Below are 17,038 nucleotides of genomic sequence, written 5' to 3' on the forward strand. Positions count from 1 at the left end.
TAAACACATACAGTATAACGTGACATTTGTTCCATCCTTCTGCGGTCTGTGCCGTTATCTGGCAACCCCAGAACCCCGTCCCTCTCAAAGAGAACGTAATCATGGCGAAAAGGTGAGGTAAGAGAAAAAAAATATTCAGAATACCGGTACAGGGAATTTAACCCAAAATGGAGAAACTATTTTTTTTTCAATGCAAAGAAAAGATTGTCTGTCTCATCTGTCGGTGGCGGTATTCAAAGAATACAATCTGCGGAGACACTATGAATCCCGTCATAACAACAAGTACGATTTTTTGCATGGGCAAATGAGAGCAGACAAACTGTCAACGCTAAAAAGAGGAACGTTAGCTAGCAAAATACATTTGTACGCCAAGCTCAGCTGAACCAGCCATCTGTTTGGGCTAGCTTTCGGTAAGGAGAGTTTGTCAAGAAATGCATGAATGCTGTCGCAGAGGTGGTGTGTCCCGAGAAGAAAGACGTCTTTAATACCGCGAGTGTATCTAAAAAAGTTATTTGATTTTGTGTGGGTTTCTGGGAAACAATACATTTTTACGTCTAGGTACTCTTGCAGTCACACTTTTGCTGTTACAAATTGACCCCGGGCCCCTCATCAGAGAAGCGAAAAGTTATGAGGCCCTCACAGGAAAAAGTTTGGGGACCAATGTTTTATGGTGTCTGATCGACCACAGCGTTGATTTGTCTGGATTAGCATAAACCATGGTTTTTCGATATGTCACATACAAGGCGGGGAAAAGGAAGTACACTTTATGCATGCAAATGTTTTATTTCCGTATTATTACTATCCTATTGCACAGCGGTAGAAACTGCCGTGTGAACGCAAGTGGGGTTGCACCGCAGTTAACACGCCTCTCTTTAGTAAGCAGCTTTATACGTGTGAACGCCACACAAAATTTACACCGGTGTAAGATATATCGCAAGGAAATACATCGATGCAGCACCGATGCATACATGTGCCGTGTGAACACCCCTTATGTTAAATTCTTTAGGTGAGAGATTGAATGTCCCCGGCTTTGAACCTACAGTGTATCAATGTTATTTATGTCGTTTTTTTCTATTTTTTTTTTTTACCCACCGATAACATTTTTCTCGAGTTAAGCAACATGTTCACAAAGCACTGACTTAAGATCGTGATGATTGGTGCATTTTTGTAATACGTGATACGATCTAAATTGAATCATTTTGTATCACGAACATGATTTTAGTCTTCCTGCCAAAAATCTAAACCTACCCGTCCCTTTAATTCCTGGTTAATCAATTGCTGAATTTATTCAGGAGGCTTCAATTTCTTTTTTTTGTTTTGCTTTTTAAATCACATTTGGAGTTAGGAATTTTGGTCGTGCCAAAACAAAGTCCATATATTTCAGTAAACTCCAGAAAATATTGCTTGCACAAGAGTTTGGATTTTTTCTTGTCAGGCCACTAGTGTATTCTCCTCTTTAATCGTCTTGTCTTCACTCGGAACATATGGCTGGTTGGCTTGTTAGACCTTCTCAGAGGCCATCTATCACTCTGTGGTGTCCTGCTGGGTAAGAGATTCACAGCCAGCTTTCCACAAGTTAAACAAGGGAGGGGAAAATATAGAAGAGGAAGAAATGAAAATGGAGCAACGGCAAGAGAGTTGAGAAAAGATGCGTTCTGAAAAGAACATTGAAATAGGAGAAATTGCACTGTCCTTCGTGAGGGAGATGGAGAATGTCAAATTTGTAAATTGCAATTTGCTACCCTCACGATCAAAAGCACATCCAAACTTGGGCCCGACCAATCTATAATTTATTTTTTAATGGATGGCTACTCTCCTCAATCAAAAACATGTATTTATAGCCTAAGCTGTAACTATCAAAAATGTAAACCATGTGAAAATCGGTTGAGAAACTAGCAATTTATGACTTATTTTCAAAGTCCATGCGGCACCTTTAATGAGAATAATGCCCTGACCAACGTTGGCCACTGAATCTTGAATCTTGGTCTCATATTCAGATCTTTGGCGGGTACCATATAAAATTTACATGGGGTGTAAAACCTGTTTTTTTTTTTTTTTTTTTTTTTGTCGTGGGCCACTTCGGAGTTATGGCTTCCCTCGGAGGACCGATGCAAAATCTCAGCATTATTTATTACCCACGACAATCTAACATTTCGGTACAGATTTCAGCAAAGATCATGAAAGCTGACCCACATGATTTGCTCTCGTGGGCCGCATAAAACGACTTGACGGGCCGGATCTGGCCCCTGGGCCTTGACTTTGACGTCTTGACCTACATGCATAGCATGTCACAGCGAGCACAGAAACCAAACGAACTGTTAGCACGTACAATCCTAGCACGGGTTTGAAGCAAAACAAACTTGATCTCATGCTCTGGCTTCAGGAGCAAAACTCTCATATCAACATCACTCAGAAAGTATGTAACTCTGGACCGTAGACCACTCTTGGTGGTAGAAGATGAAGGCGAATCAACTTTTCAATTGCCCTGGATGCTGCAACGCGATGACGATCGAGCTTTGCTTTTTTCAAACTCTACTTTTACCTTCATTGCTGCATATTACAATTGTGTTGACTTAATATTGGATCGCAGTACAAACTGAGGTGAGCTTCACATTCTAACGCCATCCTTGTTTCTTGCCGCTGATATGAATCTAGTAGCTATCAGTTAGCTTTTGGCTAATAGAAGGCTCATCTTCTAACTTCCGCCGGGAATGCGTGAGCATTGGAGCCTAGATGCTTGGCGTATTGTTGTCAAACAAACATTGCAATTATCTAGAAACAATTTTTGCTCATTTTCAACTTTTTTCAAGTGATTTCCCTCACAAAATGCAGACAGTCCGTAACAGCTGGCAGCTCTGGTGCTGGATCAGCTGTGTTCCCGCCTCGTGCTGGCCCACTGAGTTTGATGGGACAGAATGAGAGATGCAATTATTTCATAATGCCCCGTGCATTATGAGAGTGCCAAAATGTAACAAATATTTCCAGTTGAGATGTTTGAAAAGCATAATGGTGAATGAGAACAGTCAGAATATGTTTCTGTCTGAGTAGTTTTTTAAAATGTCAAAAGCTTAATGTTCATACCTGCAAAGAGATTAATTTAATCTTGGGTTTTTGGGTTATTAAAAACAAAGCAGATCGTGCTTTCATATGGATCACCAGTGAAGTCGTTCGTTAGAAGAGTTATGAACGTTTACCGTCAGATGTGTTCCCAAATTGTTTTCTGCGACCTATCCCAACGATTCTTTGTTGTCTTTGGTCTTCAAGATGTCGAAGATATTTTTTTTTTCATTTTAGGAAAGGGACTTACTGAAAAATAATCATGTAACTATTGAGTGACGACATCCTCATATGTTGAAAGGGCTCCGAAGGAACATGATCTGACAGTCTGTGAGATGAAACACCTTGAAATTTTATAACTCCATGAGAGTGTAATGTAATTCGCCTCAGTCAGAGGAGTGAAGAATAAAATGGAAAAGGAGGGTGGGGGAAGAATTTTAATTTTCAGTGTTGCATTTTAACGACATGCCTTCCCGAAGGAAAGCTCCAAGACTGCTTGCAGTGGCCAAAGAAAGTGAAAGATGCAAGCGAAACCTTTCACTGTGAGTGGCTCAGGCTGACACCTCTAAGCAAGAGCAGATGTTAGACAAACTTCACATGGCTTTGTCTGCTCCCCTGGCAAAGCAGACAAATATTCAATCTGGTGTAGCCAGAAATGCCCGGCCTGCAGCATAACCCATCTGGATCTACATCGATAGGCCTAGTTTTTTTTTTTGTTGACTTTTTTTTTAACTAGCATCTTTATTATTTCAACCACACATAGGACCATACAAATCTGAACATATGAATACAGAGGACGTCGTACATTTCCACCCGTGTTTAGTTTCCACAACAACGTCCATACATGGCTGTGACGGCCCTTTAACATAGGAAACAACAAATGACGTACAAACATTCATTCATTCATTCATTTTCCGAACCGCTTAATCCTCACTAGGGTCGCGGGGGGGTGCTGTAGCCTATCCCAGCCGTCTTGGGCAGTAGGCAGGGGACACCCTGAACCGGTTGCCAGCCAATCGCAGGGCACAAAGAGTCGAACAACCATGCACACTCACAGTCACACCTAGGGACAATTTAGCATGTTCAATCAGCCTGCCATGCATGTTTTTGGAACGTGGGAGGAAACCGAAGTACCCGGAGAAAACCCACGCAGGCCCGGGGAGAACATGCAAACTCCACACAGGGAGGCCGGAGCTGGAATTGAACCCGGTACCTCTGCACTGTGAAGTCGACATGCTAACCACTGGACTACCGGGCCGCATACGTACAAACATATTTGGGGAAAAAAAAGAAAAAGAAAAAGAAAAAAACAACGCATACAAATAAAAATAGCAGAATATTGTGATCAACAGTGACAAGTGTCTCTTTTATTGGATTTATATCCGGAATCTATAGTGACCTCTCCTGATTTGTGGTGTCATTCCCTCTTTCATTTGTTTTTGTACTCCTCCCATTTTTCCCATCTCGTTTTAAACTTCCCTACTTGCACCCTTAATATGTATGTGAATCTTTCCAACTCAAATATTTCTTCCACTATTTCCAGGCATAGGTTCTTTGTTGGCGGGTCAGTTTTAAACCATGTTCTTGTTATGGCTTTCTAGCTGGCAGCCAGCAACACTTTAACCAAGTACTCGTCTCTCGTCAGTACATTTCCTTGATTTATATTGCCCAGATACATCATTAAGCTGGTCTTTGGGATTTCATAACCGATTCAGTTCTCTCCAAACCTTTTCCCAATAACCTTTCAGCCTTCGACATTTATTAATCTCAAATCTCAAAATATGTGTGCATGATCTACAGATCTGTCCTGTCCACATAACCGCCAGCACTCACTCTGCCCTTGTTTGTATTTCCCGGTCATCTCTGGGGTTATAAAAAAAATCTCGATATTTTTGCAACCAAACTCCCGCCAACGTCTCGAAGCGGTTGTTGATTGTTGTATCCTGCACATATTGAACCATTCTTCCTCCGTTATCTCGGTTTGGAGTTCCTTTTCCCATTTCTCTTTTACATACAGAGTCGAAATCCCCTTGTTCAACAGGAGCCCTTTGTAAAGGGATGAAATCACGTTACTCTTGCCCCCGTTATATGGATCCATCATTATCTGTATTGCATCATGTCTTTCAGTTGTCGTACCCATTTTTATTTCTTTTGTATAGTAGTCTCTAACTTGTAGATACCTGAAGAGGTCGCTCATTTCTAGATCAAACATTTCTTTCATTTTTTGGCATGTCCCCCTTTTCTATGATCGTACTCATCGCTGTGGTACCTTTTCTTTCCCATCTTTCGAAGCCATAATCTTTTCCCTGGTTGAAAGTCCTCATCATGTGACAATTTCTTTCCATTTTGCTCTATACTCTTCGTTACACCAACATGCTACTGCTCTGAGTTGTGCTGCACGGTAGTAATCCGTAAAATTCGGTACCACCAATCCTCCCTTCTCCTTGGGCAACTGTAGTGTCGTCAGCCTGATCCTCGGTCGCTTAACCGTCTTTCCAAGACGGTGGAATCTTGCCCTCCTTCATGGTATTTCTTAGTGAAGATGGCAAAAGGGGACGTAGTTCCTGTCTAAATATCTTGTAAAACTCTGAGGGGAAGCCATCACTACCCGCAGCTTTACAATTTTTCGTTCCGCTGATTGCGATCTCCAATTCTCCTGCAGTAATTTCAGAGTTCAGGGATTCATTATCTTCTTCCCCTATTGATGGTAATTCCAGGCCCTCCAAAAATGTTGTGATACTCTTGTCTGCTGCATCCGGTTGTATATATAATGTCTTATAATACTGCTGAAATGCTTCCTCTATTTCCTTTGGTTCTTTTAATAATTCATTCGTTCTGGGGCACCTAATCTTATGAATTGTGTTCAACACTTGTTGTACCCTTAACCTTCGTGCCAGTAATTTACTTGCCCTGGACCCACCTTCATAGTAAACCTGTTTCACAAACCATGCTCTTTTTTCCACCTCCGTTAATAATATTCGATCTACTTCCTTTCTGGTGTCTGTGACCTTCATAAGTACCTCTGCGTTATTTGTTCTTTTATGCTGATCTTCAAGCTCTTTCAGTTGTCTTGTTAAGTTTTCATATGATTCTTGTCTTATCCTTTTAAGCCGTATTGCATGTGCTATACGTTTTCCTCTTATTACTGCTTTCAGAGCATCCCACACAATATTTGGGTTAACTTCTCCTTCGCTCTTCTTCCTCTTCTCCCTTCCCTTTCCAGACAGAGCTTTGTTCATATCCATCTTATCCTATGTTCGGGTCCCAGCCTCCATTCTTTTGTCGTTTTTTTTTCTCCGTTTTTTTGCTCGTACTGCCGGGAGCTCCACGCGTTTGCAGCCTACCCTCTCGCTGTCATACCGGAAGTCGATAGGCGTAGTTTTAAGACCAAATACAACAATGTGCCAAAAGGAGAACACATCAACTCAGCCAACTCAAATCGTAACTGATGCTGCAGATGATTATATTGTCGTGCTAACGTCTAACCCTTGTCTTCTTACTGATGAATATATCTCCGGTAGTTATTGCACAGTTTGTGATGGTGCCCTTTTATTCAAGTATTGCGCAGTACTGTATGTGCGAGGTTGTGTATCCAGAGGAATGTTGTGGAACAATAAATGCTTAGATTAAAAAAAAAAAAAGTACCTTAAATAAAACGGACCGGGCTCTGTTCACTAAAATTGCAAACAACCTCTCACTTGTACTCTGAGTAAAATGAGACACCCAGTATCTCCCTTAGAATGTCCTCTTTCATAAGTGTACGAGTCTGGAATGGCTGTTTGGCAAATAGCTTTTTTTAAGACACTTTATACCGCCTATAAAAAGCAACATTTCTTCTGGTCCCTCGCTGGTGTTAATTGGCTACATATCTTATGCTATCTGTGAGGCAAGCTGTCGGGAAATGGATCCATGTTCCGCCGTGGCTTTTGTTACCAGCTAAATGAAAAAGGGGTCAGATGGTTGTGGTTTAAATGGACTTTGAGGTTTTCTGTGTTGGGACCATCTTCAAACAAAATGTGACAAATGCGCAGATGTTGGCGCTCAGCGGGTCCTCTGTATTCATCTGGCTTGAATCCAAAATGTTCTCACCTGCCTGGTGGCCCATCAGGATTTGGAACTAATTGTTTTCATGCCATTCAACTTTCTGTAATTGTACAACTACGGCTGTAGGGGGAACACCTTGAACTGGTTGCCATGACTCAATGCTTATTCCCATAGCACAGTGGATAAGCCCAGCAAATTTAACTGTAAGACTGCAATAAATCAAGTATACTCTATAACAGACTTCAGTTGCTGGCAGTATTTTCCCAAAACAAAAATAACATCACGCCATCACACTATTGTTATTTTGTCACATTACGAGGTACCGGGTTCGATTCCAGCTCCGGCCTCCCTGTGTGGAGTTTGCATGTTCTCCCCGGGCCTGCGTGGGTTTTCTCCGGGTGCTCCGGTTTCCTCCCACATTCCAAAAATATGCATGGCAGGTTGATTGAACACTCTAAATTGTCCCTAGGTGTGAGTGCGAATGGTTGTTCGTCTCTGTGTGCCCTGCGATTGGCTGGCAACCGATTCAGGGTGTCCCCCGCCTACTGCCCGGAGACAGCTGGGATAGGCTCCAGCGACCCTAGTGAGGATCAAGCGGTTAGGAAGATGAATGAATGAAACTATGTATCCAGCGCTATGTTTGGTACATTTTTTTCAGGAAATTAGTTGAAAAGGAGTCAGGAGTGCATGGAGGGATGTAAAACGCATTTATTGCTCATGTTCAATCCATCTTTATTTCCATACGTGTCAAAATACGAAACACGTTTCAAAATCTGAAATCCGTTGTGATGCAGCATAAATTCCGAATTATAAGGTGCTACTTTTTTCACATGATTTGAATCCCGTGGCTTAAGCAATGATGTGGCTAATTTATGACATTTTGTGGGCTAAATAGCTTCACGTTGTCAATAAATTTAAGGCCAACACCTAATTGAACCCTTTTGCTCTTTTGTTCATCCCTAGGTTGTGCATGTTTACGAGAATGAAAGGTTGTCCCAATTCTCCGAGAGCTTACCTGTGTTGTTAAATCAGGAAGCTGTGAAAGCTCAAAGATCTAGCCAATAAGCTAGTGAATGCTGACATGTTAGACGTTTGTTTTGATTTACGGTTGGTTCCTTGTTCCTTACTTTTGAGCCATTTGACAAGGGCAATTTGACTGACACGTACATTGATGCACCTCACGCAAGTCACACAAGTATAAAATGTGTCATTCAACCATCCATTTGCCGGACCGCTTATTTTCACGAGGGTCGCGGTCATGCTGGATCATTTTTCAAGCAGTCTTCGGGCAGTAGGCAGGCACACATAGATGAATGACAACCAGTCATTCACACATACAACCACACCAATTTTGAGTGATCCATTAACCTACTGTGCAAGTTTTTGGAATGTGGAAGGAAACCGTAATACCAAGAGAAAACCCAGCCGGGGATGTGGAGAACATCCAAAATCCACAGTAAGGCTGGAGCCTAGATTCGAATTCTGCACCTCTGCACTGTGAGGTCAGTGAGCTAACCACTTGATCACCGAGCATTTGCATAACAATTTGGAATGCGGTGTACTGATTAGGTCATTCAAGTCCATGATTAGCTGGTATTAAAGTTTATATCACCTCTATAGTGACCATTGCCTCTTTCAAGATTTCTGGCGTGGTATTATGAAGTTGGCATTTGGCTTTTCAGCAATGGGTTTGTTAACTGTTTTGCTGAAGATCAGTGGTTTGGTTGATATGCAAGATTAAATACTCATTCTAAATTAACTACACAATCCAAAAACTCTGAAATAAATCTAAAGCTTTTCACTTGCAACTCGCAACCCATGTCCGGAACATATTGTGGAAAAAAAAAATTCAAATGGAAGGACCTAAGCTGTTTGCAGATAACATCCTTATTGTGCAATTTTATCATGAATCTTATCATGCATATTTTGCCGTTTAGAAGTCGGGAAACTCACCAGAAGAACATGATGAGCACATGGCTCCAGACTTTTATTTGGTCAGGTGTATGGTTGGCAAAAGTCCCAATCTCTGTCTTTAAGAACATCTGGCTCGAACATCCTTCAAAGTGCTGGGTTAAGTCCCAGTTTTGTCATCATGACATGCTAGAAAACTGGGACTTGGGAGCGAAGAGTTATGAGATGCTTGGACGCTTGGTTGAAGCAGGTGCCCCCGCCCCCCCCGACCTCCCGTAGTGTTCCCTCCAGCATTTGCCTGATGTTTGACAAGATTTACTGATATGCCCAGTCTGTTTCTATGAGTACAAAATGATTGAATACCCCTTAATATGTAATATTAACTCTAAGAACTCACGCGGACTGTTTTTCCAGTTCATATTTTAGTCTCTTCATAAGCATCAGTCATTTAACACAATATTAGTGCTGTCACAAGACCAACGTTGTTGACTTTGGCAGATCACATACCTTCATAAATGAGCTCGATATCACTCCTGAAACCTGATTTGTTAAGATGAAAAATACATCTGAAATTTTAAGCTATACCCAGTACTGCATAAAAGATATTTAAAGTTTGGTTGTTTATTATTTAAGTCTTCGGGCAGTATAAAATCTCACTGACTAGTAACATTTGAAATCTGAATTACTAGAATGAAGGATGGAAGCCTTGCGATTTGATTTAGAGACCAGATGGGCAATTGATTGTCATCAATCAGAATGATCTTTCTTGGCCAAGTATGTAGAACACACAAGGAATTTGTCTTCGGTAGTACAGACTACCCTAGTATCATCAATAACAAGCAACTGCGATAAACAAGGACATGACAAATAAGCATGGAAAGGCAATCCGTAATGTAAGGGTACCGTTGTGCGGTAGTATTAACAAATATCAGGCAGAGCTCAAGTGATCAGTGGTAGAATACAATAGTATAACAGTTGTGAAGTTGGTGCAGATAATTATTGCACTATTTTAAAGTGACCAGTAGCAGTATTTGTAGAGCAAGTTTCAGTGTGCAATTGTACAGAAGTCCTTGAGTGCTTTAAGGTGTCTGGTGCTGTGGAATAGAGATCAGTGACAATGGTTCAATTAAGTACAGAGCTGGAGCTACAATGATTATTGCGGTAATGCTGTTCCACAGGGATGTGCAAAATTGCAAAGAGCGACTATACCGGTATATTTAGGTTACTGTTTAGGGAGTTAATGGCTCAAGGGAAGAAGCTGTTTCACAATCTGGCATGGCATATATTTGCTTTGCTGTCTTGTTTGGGATCTGGTCCTCATCACCTTCATCAGTCACACAGCCCGGGATCAAATGTAACATTTCTGAGCTCAGAATGGAGCAGATGTCCGCCAAACAGACGTTCTTGTAGCGATTGTTCCGCTATTTGAACATGGTTAATTTTGAAGCATTTGTGAGAAGTTCACTAAAATAGTCCTCCTTTGGATTGGTATTGAATCAATTTAACTGCGTTCTCAAGCAGCTGTCTCATTAAAAAGTACTGCCATGTTTATTTAGGTCCAAGCTCTTTGATGATCAGGACTAGACACCCCCACATCCTTGCTATTTGAGTGCAATCAGTGCTCAATTATACCTTTACCAGAGGTGTGTTCTTTAAGCAAGCAAAAAAAAACGTGTGTATATATATATATATATATACCTGTATATTTTCATCTGAACACTTGATAATGCGCTAAAATTTTGAGTAAGCTATCTGAATACCAAAAATATTCGATAGCTGCAGCCTTAATACTAATTGTATGTTGCACAGCAGTTGTTGGCATAAATCACACTGCCTATTTGGAATGTTGTATCAAATTCCCTATTTTTGATTGTTTCATTCTGTTAAGCAGGCGCGCAGAGTGCGGCATCAACAAGTTATTTATTATCCTTTTTCGAAACTAACCACACAATGTGGTCAGTATAAAGTCTTATTCTTTTAGTTGGGAACAAAACCACAAACTTCCTGTTCCACCAGCAAGTGATTGTCATCCGACATAAGTCCAAATCACTAAAAGGCAACTCATTTTAGATTTTCCAAGTCTGTGTTTGATTTAAATGTCAAGGACAGTGTGTATGTTAACATACTACATTGTTTAGGTCATACGTCCTGCATCGTCTCATGCTGGGCACACAGATGAGCTACAAACGCTTGTATGGTCACTGCAAATTAACACATCAAGATTGTTTTTTTTTTTCTTTCTTGCTCTGATTCTCTTAAAACCACCCACTCACACTAGATCCCCTTTACAAAAAAATGAAAAACATGTGCTTTCCTCATATATTATACTTACCTAATATACAGAGGTAGTTTGACCTAATTGGTTTGACTGGAATGGAGCCTTGCTGTATGAAGGAAGCCTGCTCGCTGTTGGCAATATGCTTGTGGAGTCATATGGAGCTATATTGGAAGCACATTTTGCCCTCTGTGCTACTCTTAACACACAGTGTCAAGTTAATACAATGTGATAGACTGCATCGAATAGCTTTGGATGCTCTTTTCGGATATTTGTGTCGCATTGGCCATAGTAGATGAACCATCACATTGTATTGTAATTGATACTGCGTTAAATTATTGGGTATTTGTCATGACATTGTCATTTTTGATCGAAACAATTTGACTTTTTCCAACTGTATGACATTTCACCATGGCGGGTGTCACAAAAGCTATATTTCAAATCCAAGCCACAATCTATAAGTTTTTCCCTTTGAAGTTATCCCCTTGGAGTCCCAACGCCTTTTTCTAGTTTCCTCTGCCATGCCTTCAATACTCCTCAAAAGATTCTTCCAGGATCCTCCACAGCTGCATTGCTATGGCCATTTTGATGTTGCCCATATCCTCAAAATGAGTTCCCTTGAACTTGGGTGAGTAGCGAGTTGCTACAGCATGGCCTTGTTTTTCTCCGCCGTGAACTGTCTGATGGTCAGGGTATTGTGAGCAGGCGCATTGTCATGGTGAAGTAGCCACAGCTGTCCAGCCACAGCCCTCACCTCCTCTCGCATACTGAAAATGGCAAACACCACAGCGACACATTGTTTCAGCTGGCAACGGGGGGCTTCGCAGCCTCAGTGGGTCTGCGAGCCTTATTTTGAATGTTTCTCAATCTGGTCCGGTGGGGGATTTTTGGACATGTTACAAGGAAGTAGTGACAGCTCAGACGAAGGCTGAAGTGACAGCCGAAACTGTCAGCTAGTTAAGGGTTTTCTTCTTCACTAAAAAAAGACCATTAAAAGAAACCTTAAATCCTACTTCGCTGTTTTACACCTTTCTCGGGAGTTCTGGTCCCCATTAAACATGAAAGATGAGGGATTACTGTATCTCTTTGCTGTCTAGATTTGCTGAAGTTTTCTGTTGCTCAGATTAATGGCACAGTTGTGTGCTTTTCGAAGGTGTTACAAGTAATTTTTCAAGTCGGTGGTCGTCACTCGCATTCCGCCACCCGAAAGTACTCTGGTGCGCATTGTTTACAACCATTTTGAAATGTTCTATTGCACCCATTCACCAATTATTAACAGGAGAAAAATAATTAAAACAAGTTTATCTTAGTTGTTGTGCCCCTGATTGTTTCTGGAGTATCCTTCTTCTGATTGGACTTTAAAAGCGGGCCGCAACACGGCTCAAGTCTACTTTCTTTCTGTTTCTATTTGGGACCATTTTACGGTGCAAGTTCAATGTGACACCATATGATAAGGATGGTTCATGTGTGTGACATTGAATAGTGTATGGTTTATTATAATGGCAGTGTGTGTGTGCATGAATGTTTGCTTCTGTTAAGGCCAATGCCTTGCCTCGGCGTTTGAACATATTTTCAGAGGTGTCGAAATGAAGTCTAACATTGACTGCTATAGCTGTATTCTCTGTTCACACGACTGGACTTTGTATGAGTTAGACAGCATGACATGATCCAGACTGTGGTCTCTCCACCGCAAACAAAGGCATGCCACACACATGCACACATCACATATCCAGTTTTCTGTGTTTGTCCTGCATCTTCATGCCTTCACCGACTGTTCGAAAACTTTACCAAGTGAGAGCATCACATGATCTCAGACAGGCCTTTATTATATGACAGGAATGTGCAAGAATAGTTTGCAGAGATTTCAAAGAAACAAATGATTAATGACGTTGCTGAATGTAATTGAGTCTCATTTGTTACTCCCACCATAAGACATGGCAGTTTTATTTAGCTGCATTAAGTGCTGATGTCTATGTTTGTGCAACACTTCATCATTTGTATCACTTCTTTCTCAAAGAAAATATCACAGAGTCTGAGAAGTATTGATCAACTTTCTCAGCTTAGTAACTCGCATACATTGCTGTACATGTGCGGCATGGCCATGCACGTACACACAAACTTACTCTTGTCTGACCAAGAACACATTTGTGGCTTGAGGCTTCTCACTTAGATATAAGTGAACACTTAGATATAAGTCCATAAATTTTTGTACAGTGACTTTTTTTTATGATTTTATAAGAATAAAGGCTTTTTAACAGTGCACACACTTTTCTTGGTGTTCATTACAGTGAACAAGGACTTAAGTGCCCCGGTGCAAGTGTGCCCATATTTGGTGGCGCTTGTGTAGCAGCCAGCCAGTAAGTATAAAAGGGGTGCTTTTCCCGCCGTTTAATGATGGATAAAATATGATAACAGAAGCGCTTTTTTTGAATTTTTTGGGCTTTTCTGTATCACTTATTCAAACTTATTTTACACTGTTTGGCAGTTAAAATGTCACTATTGTTTTTCTTCATGGAGGGGAAAAATGTTTTGCAATTGGAAATCAGAGGGAAACGGACTGTGTTTGTCATTAGGCATTTGCTATAGTTCTAAATTCTACTTGTGCTCAGTAAGTAATGCATGTGCACTTGAACATTAAAAGTGAAAATGTGTGATTCATGTTCCAAAGAGTGAGGATTGGTGATTCATGTTCCAAAGACTATTTTCACACAAGCAGCATTTAAAAGATCCCTGGCAGCCCAATATGCTATGCTTTTGTCTTCATTCCACAATTTGGCAAGTTCAGCTGGTGTGGAACCCTCTGTCGAAGGCAACATGTAATCAGAAACAGACTAGTCAAGAGAGTGGGTCATAAGCCAAGGTAATATTTATATTATTGTTACAACTCAAGCAGATCACATTTCAAAACAAGAATAAGTAACCGCCCTGTATCACACATTGAGCACACTCATTTTGCACTATCATAATACACTGCCAGCAAGATAGTGTACATAATCTGCAGTGGGGAAAAACACTTCTGGCAACATCATTGGGAAGGAAGTGATATTTTCATGTCAACACATTTGCATGCACAAGGATTGCAAAACCAGGCACGCCACAAATGTTGATGTTATTACAATGGATACGAAAAAAGAATCAAAGTTACAACTGCTTTGTGGGTTTCTCCCAGCCAGATCTTTAGACAAATTATACAACTTTGCCGACTGTGCTGGTCTGCACCTCATCCTGGGCCTCAACGCACTGCACAGAAACCCTGACAACTCCTGGAACACCTCGTCCACACTCACCCTCCTCAAGTACAGCGCTGGCAAGAAATACAACATCTCCTGGGAGTTGGGTAACGGTCAGTACATTGGTCAGGGAGTATGACTAAGTACCCTTGTTTTTCCACATTGGCCATTTTAGAATCAGGATTGAAGAGTGGTCTGCCTTCAGGTTACAGTCTGTCCTGTGAGTTCAAATCCCACTTCTGATAATGACTTGTGCAAATGTAGCCATTGTGGGACCAATACAAATTATTTTAAATGGCATAGTTTCAAAAAGTTTATCGTAAGCAGGGGTGCATACAAGCAGTGTGCAGGAACGATAATGGCGATGGGCGGTCTCTGTGGCACAACTTTGATGGTCGGTCATAGGATGTCTTTACGTGACTGTGGAACATGGTGGAAAAAAATTGGACACTGGACCACTGCCCTAAAGTACTGTACTAAATCAGATAGCTGATCCCAACGTCAAGGGTGGGCAATCTTTTGAAGGAGCCCTGCGAAAAGCTGAAATGGTTGCCGAGAGCCACATCAACATGCTAATTCCAATTGTCTTGTCACGGTGACTGACTGGTTAGGACATCCGCCTCATAGTGCATGAATGCAAGGTATGAATCCGGCTCAGGCCTTCCTGTGTGGAGTTTACGTGTTCTCCCCGTGCCTGTGTCGGTTTTCTCCGGATACTCCAGTTTCTCTCTCTCTCACACACACACACACAAAATCAAAATTTTCTTTCATTCATTCATCTTCCGTACCACTTGATCCTCACTAGGGTGGCGGGGGGTGCTGGAGCCCATCCCAGCCATCTCCGGGCAGTAGGCGGGGTACACCCTGAATCGGTTGCCAGCCAATCGCAGTCAAAATTTTCTTCTAGATTTTAAATTTTAAAACATTACAAGCGAAAACCACCACGCGCTGTTTTTAGGACTTCCAAATCATTACCAGAGCAAATGACTCCCTTACCTCTACTGTACAGGATTTTTTTGTTTGTTTGTTTATTTTTTGGGCTGAACTCTCTTGCTGCTGCTCTGTTTCCGTTTTCAACTACGTAACCGATTGCCTTAAGTTTGAACTCTGCGTTGTCAGCATGCCTCGAAGAAGGAGCCATTTTGGCGTTGAAATATTACAGTAATGACAAGACGCATCGGATTTTAAGGCACGCTGTGAGCTTTTAAGAAAATGGAAGGCTTTTAGGCACGCCTTTTAGTGCGGAAAATATGGTACTATTATTTAAATAAGACACTTTTCATTAACTATTTGAAGTATCATGAACAATACCTTCTACGGAGAACTGTCCAATGAGAAACGGCACATCGGCTGCTCATTAGCCCTCCAGACATTTTTCTGCAAGAGAGACATGGAGATTATTATTTACGGCTGGGAAAATCTTGCGGCTGACTGTTCTGGGTAGAGAAGCACCCTGACTAAACAATTGATTATTTTTTGCAAAGCATTGTCCAGATCTTGCTTTGTGTCCTGGTTGATTTTGCAGTGCTGTCAATTCACAAATATTTCCTGTCCTGGCCTACACATGGCTTGCTGGAGAGGAGGATTTATTTAATATCATTGCTTTCAGCCTCTTTCTTTTTTTTTAAACATCTTAATCTTTCACAAGTATTGGGGGGGTGTTGTTTGTTTTGCTTAGTTTTTTCATTATCCGATTTGGAAATCCTGTGTCAATTTCAGTATTTCTTTTTTCCGTTTTATTGCAAAATTGATTGAAAGGATTTTTAAACATATTCGTCCAGTATTTCAGGGGTTAATTGTAAGTTCACATGAGGAATGTGGAAGACCCGCGAGTCCTCATCTGTCCTGCGCACATGAGAGGAACTGCACACTCAAACCGCTGTCTTAAAGCCTGAAATGAAATGTAATCTAAAAAGTTCACACTTAACACGCACATACAGGATAACATGGCTGCTACCCAATTGGCGTCGTCATCTTTTTTTTGACCAACTCCATGTCCCAAAAAGGAATGCAGTAAAAGCAAAACACACCCATGACAATCTCACCACCTGCATTATGACAGGTCAGTGTTGAACATTTGTGTGACATTTAAGCCATATTTTTCCTTCTACTTGATTTTCATCTGCCACACAGCTCCCGCTTGGACCTTTTATGTTATCCTCGGTGGTTGACTGAAGACCGTGCAGAATGCGTTGATTTGACCATGACAAATCTTTGCGTGAAGACGTGTACCACGGTGAAAGAAGCTGTTTAAAATAGATTGTGCAGATGCAGTGAACATTTATGGAGGGGAATTGCAAAGGCTGTTGCTCCTAAAACTGTCTGGACCGAACCTCGTAAACAACAGATGCATACGTAGACACACAATGATAATGCTCTTTATAGGATTGTTTCATCAACGTTTGAACAACACGTTTTGTCTCCTGTGTTTTGGGTCAAACCAATGCACTCATTCCATTTCTTTTCTTTTTTTCATGACATTGCGGTTCATCTAGCCACTTGTAATGAGTTTCTCGTCATG

General features: G+C 41.2%; 1 protein-coding gene across 1 annotated transcript in view; it reads left to right on the forward strand.

Annotated features, from left to right (window-relative positions):
* hpse2 (heparanase 2) overlaps positions 1-17,038 on the forward strand; it is a 45,945-nt gene that overhangs the window by 11,602 nt on the left and 17,305 nt on the right. The window contains exon 4 of the mRNA XM_052081308.1: positions 14,457-14,630. Coding sequence (XP_051937268.1) covers positions 14,457-14,630 — 174 coding nt within the window. The remainder of the gene's footprint in view (positions 1-14,456; positions 14,631-17,038) is intronic.

The sequence above is a fragment of the Hippocampus zosterae genome, chromosome 11, assembly GCF_025434085.1.
Source record: "Hippocampus zosterae strain Florida chromosome 11, ASM2543408v3, whole genome shotgun sequence".
Classification (NCBI taxonomy): domain Eukaryota; kingdom Metazoa; phylum Chordata; class Actinopteri; order Syngnathiformes; family Syngnathidae; genus Hippocampus; species Hippocampus zosterae.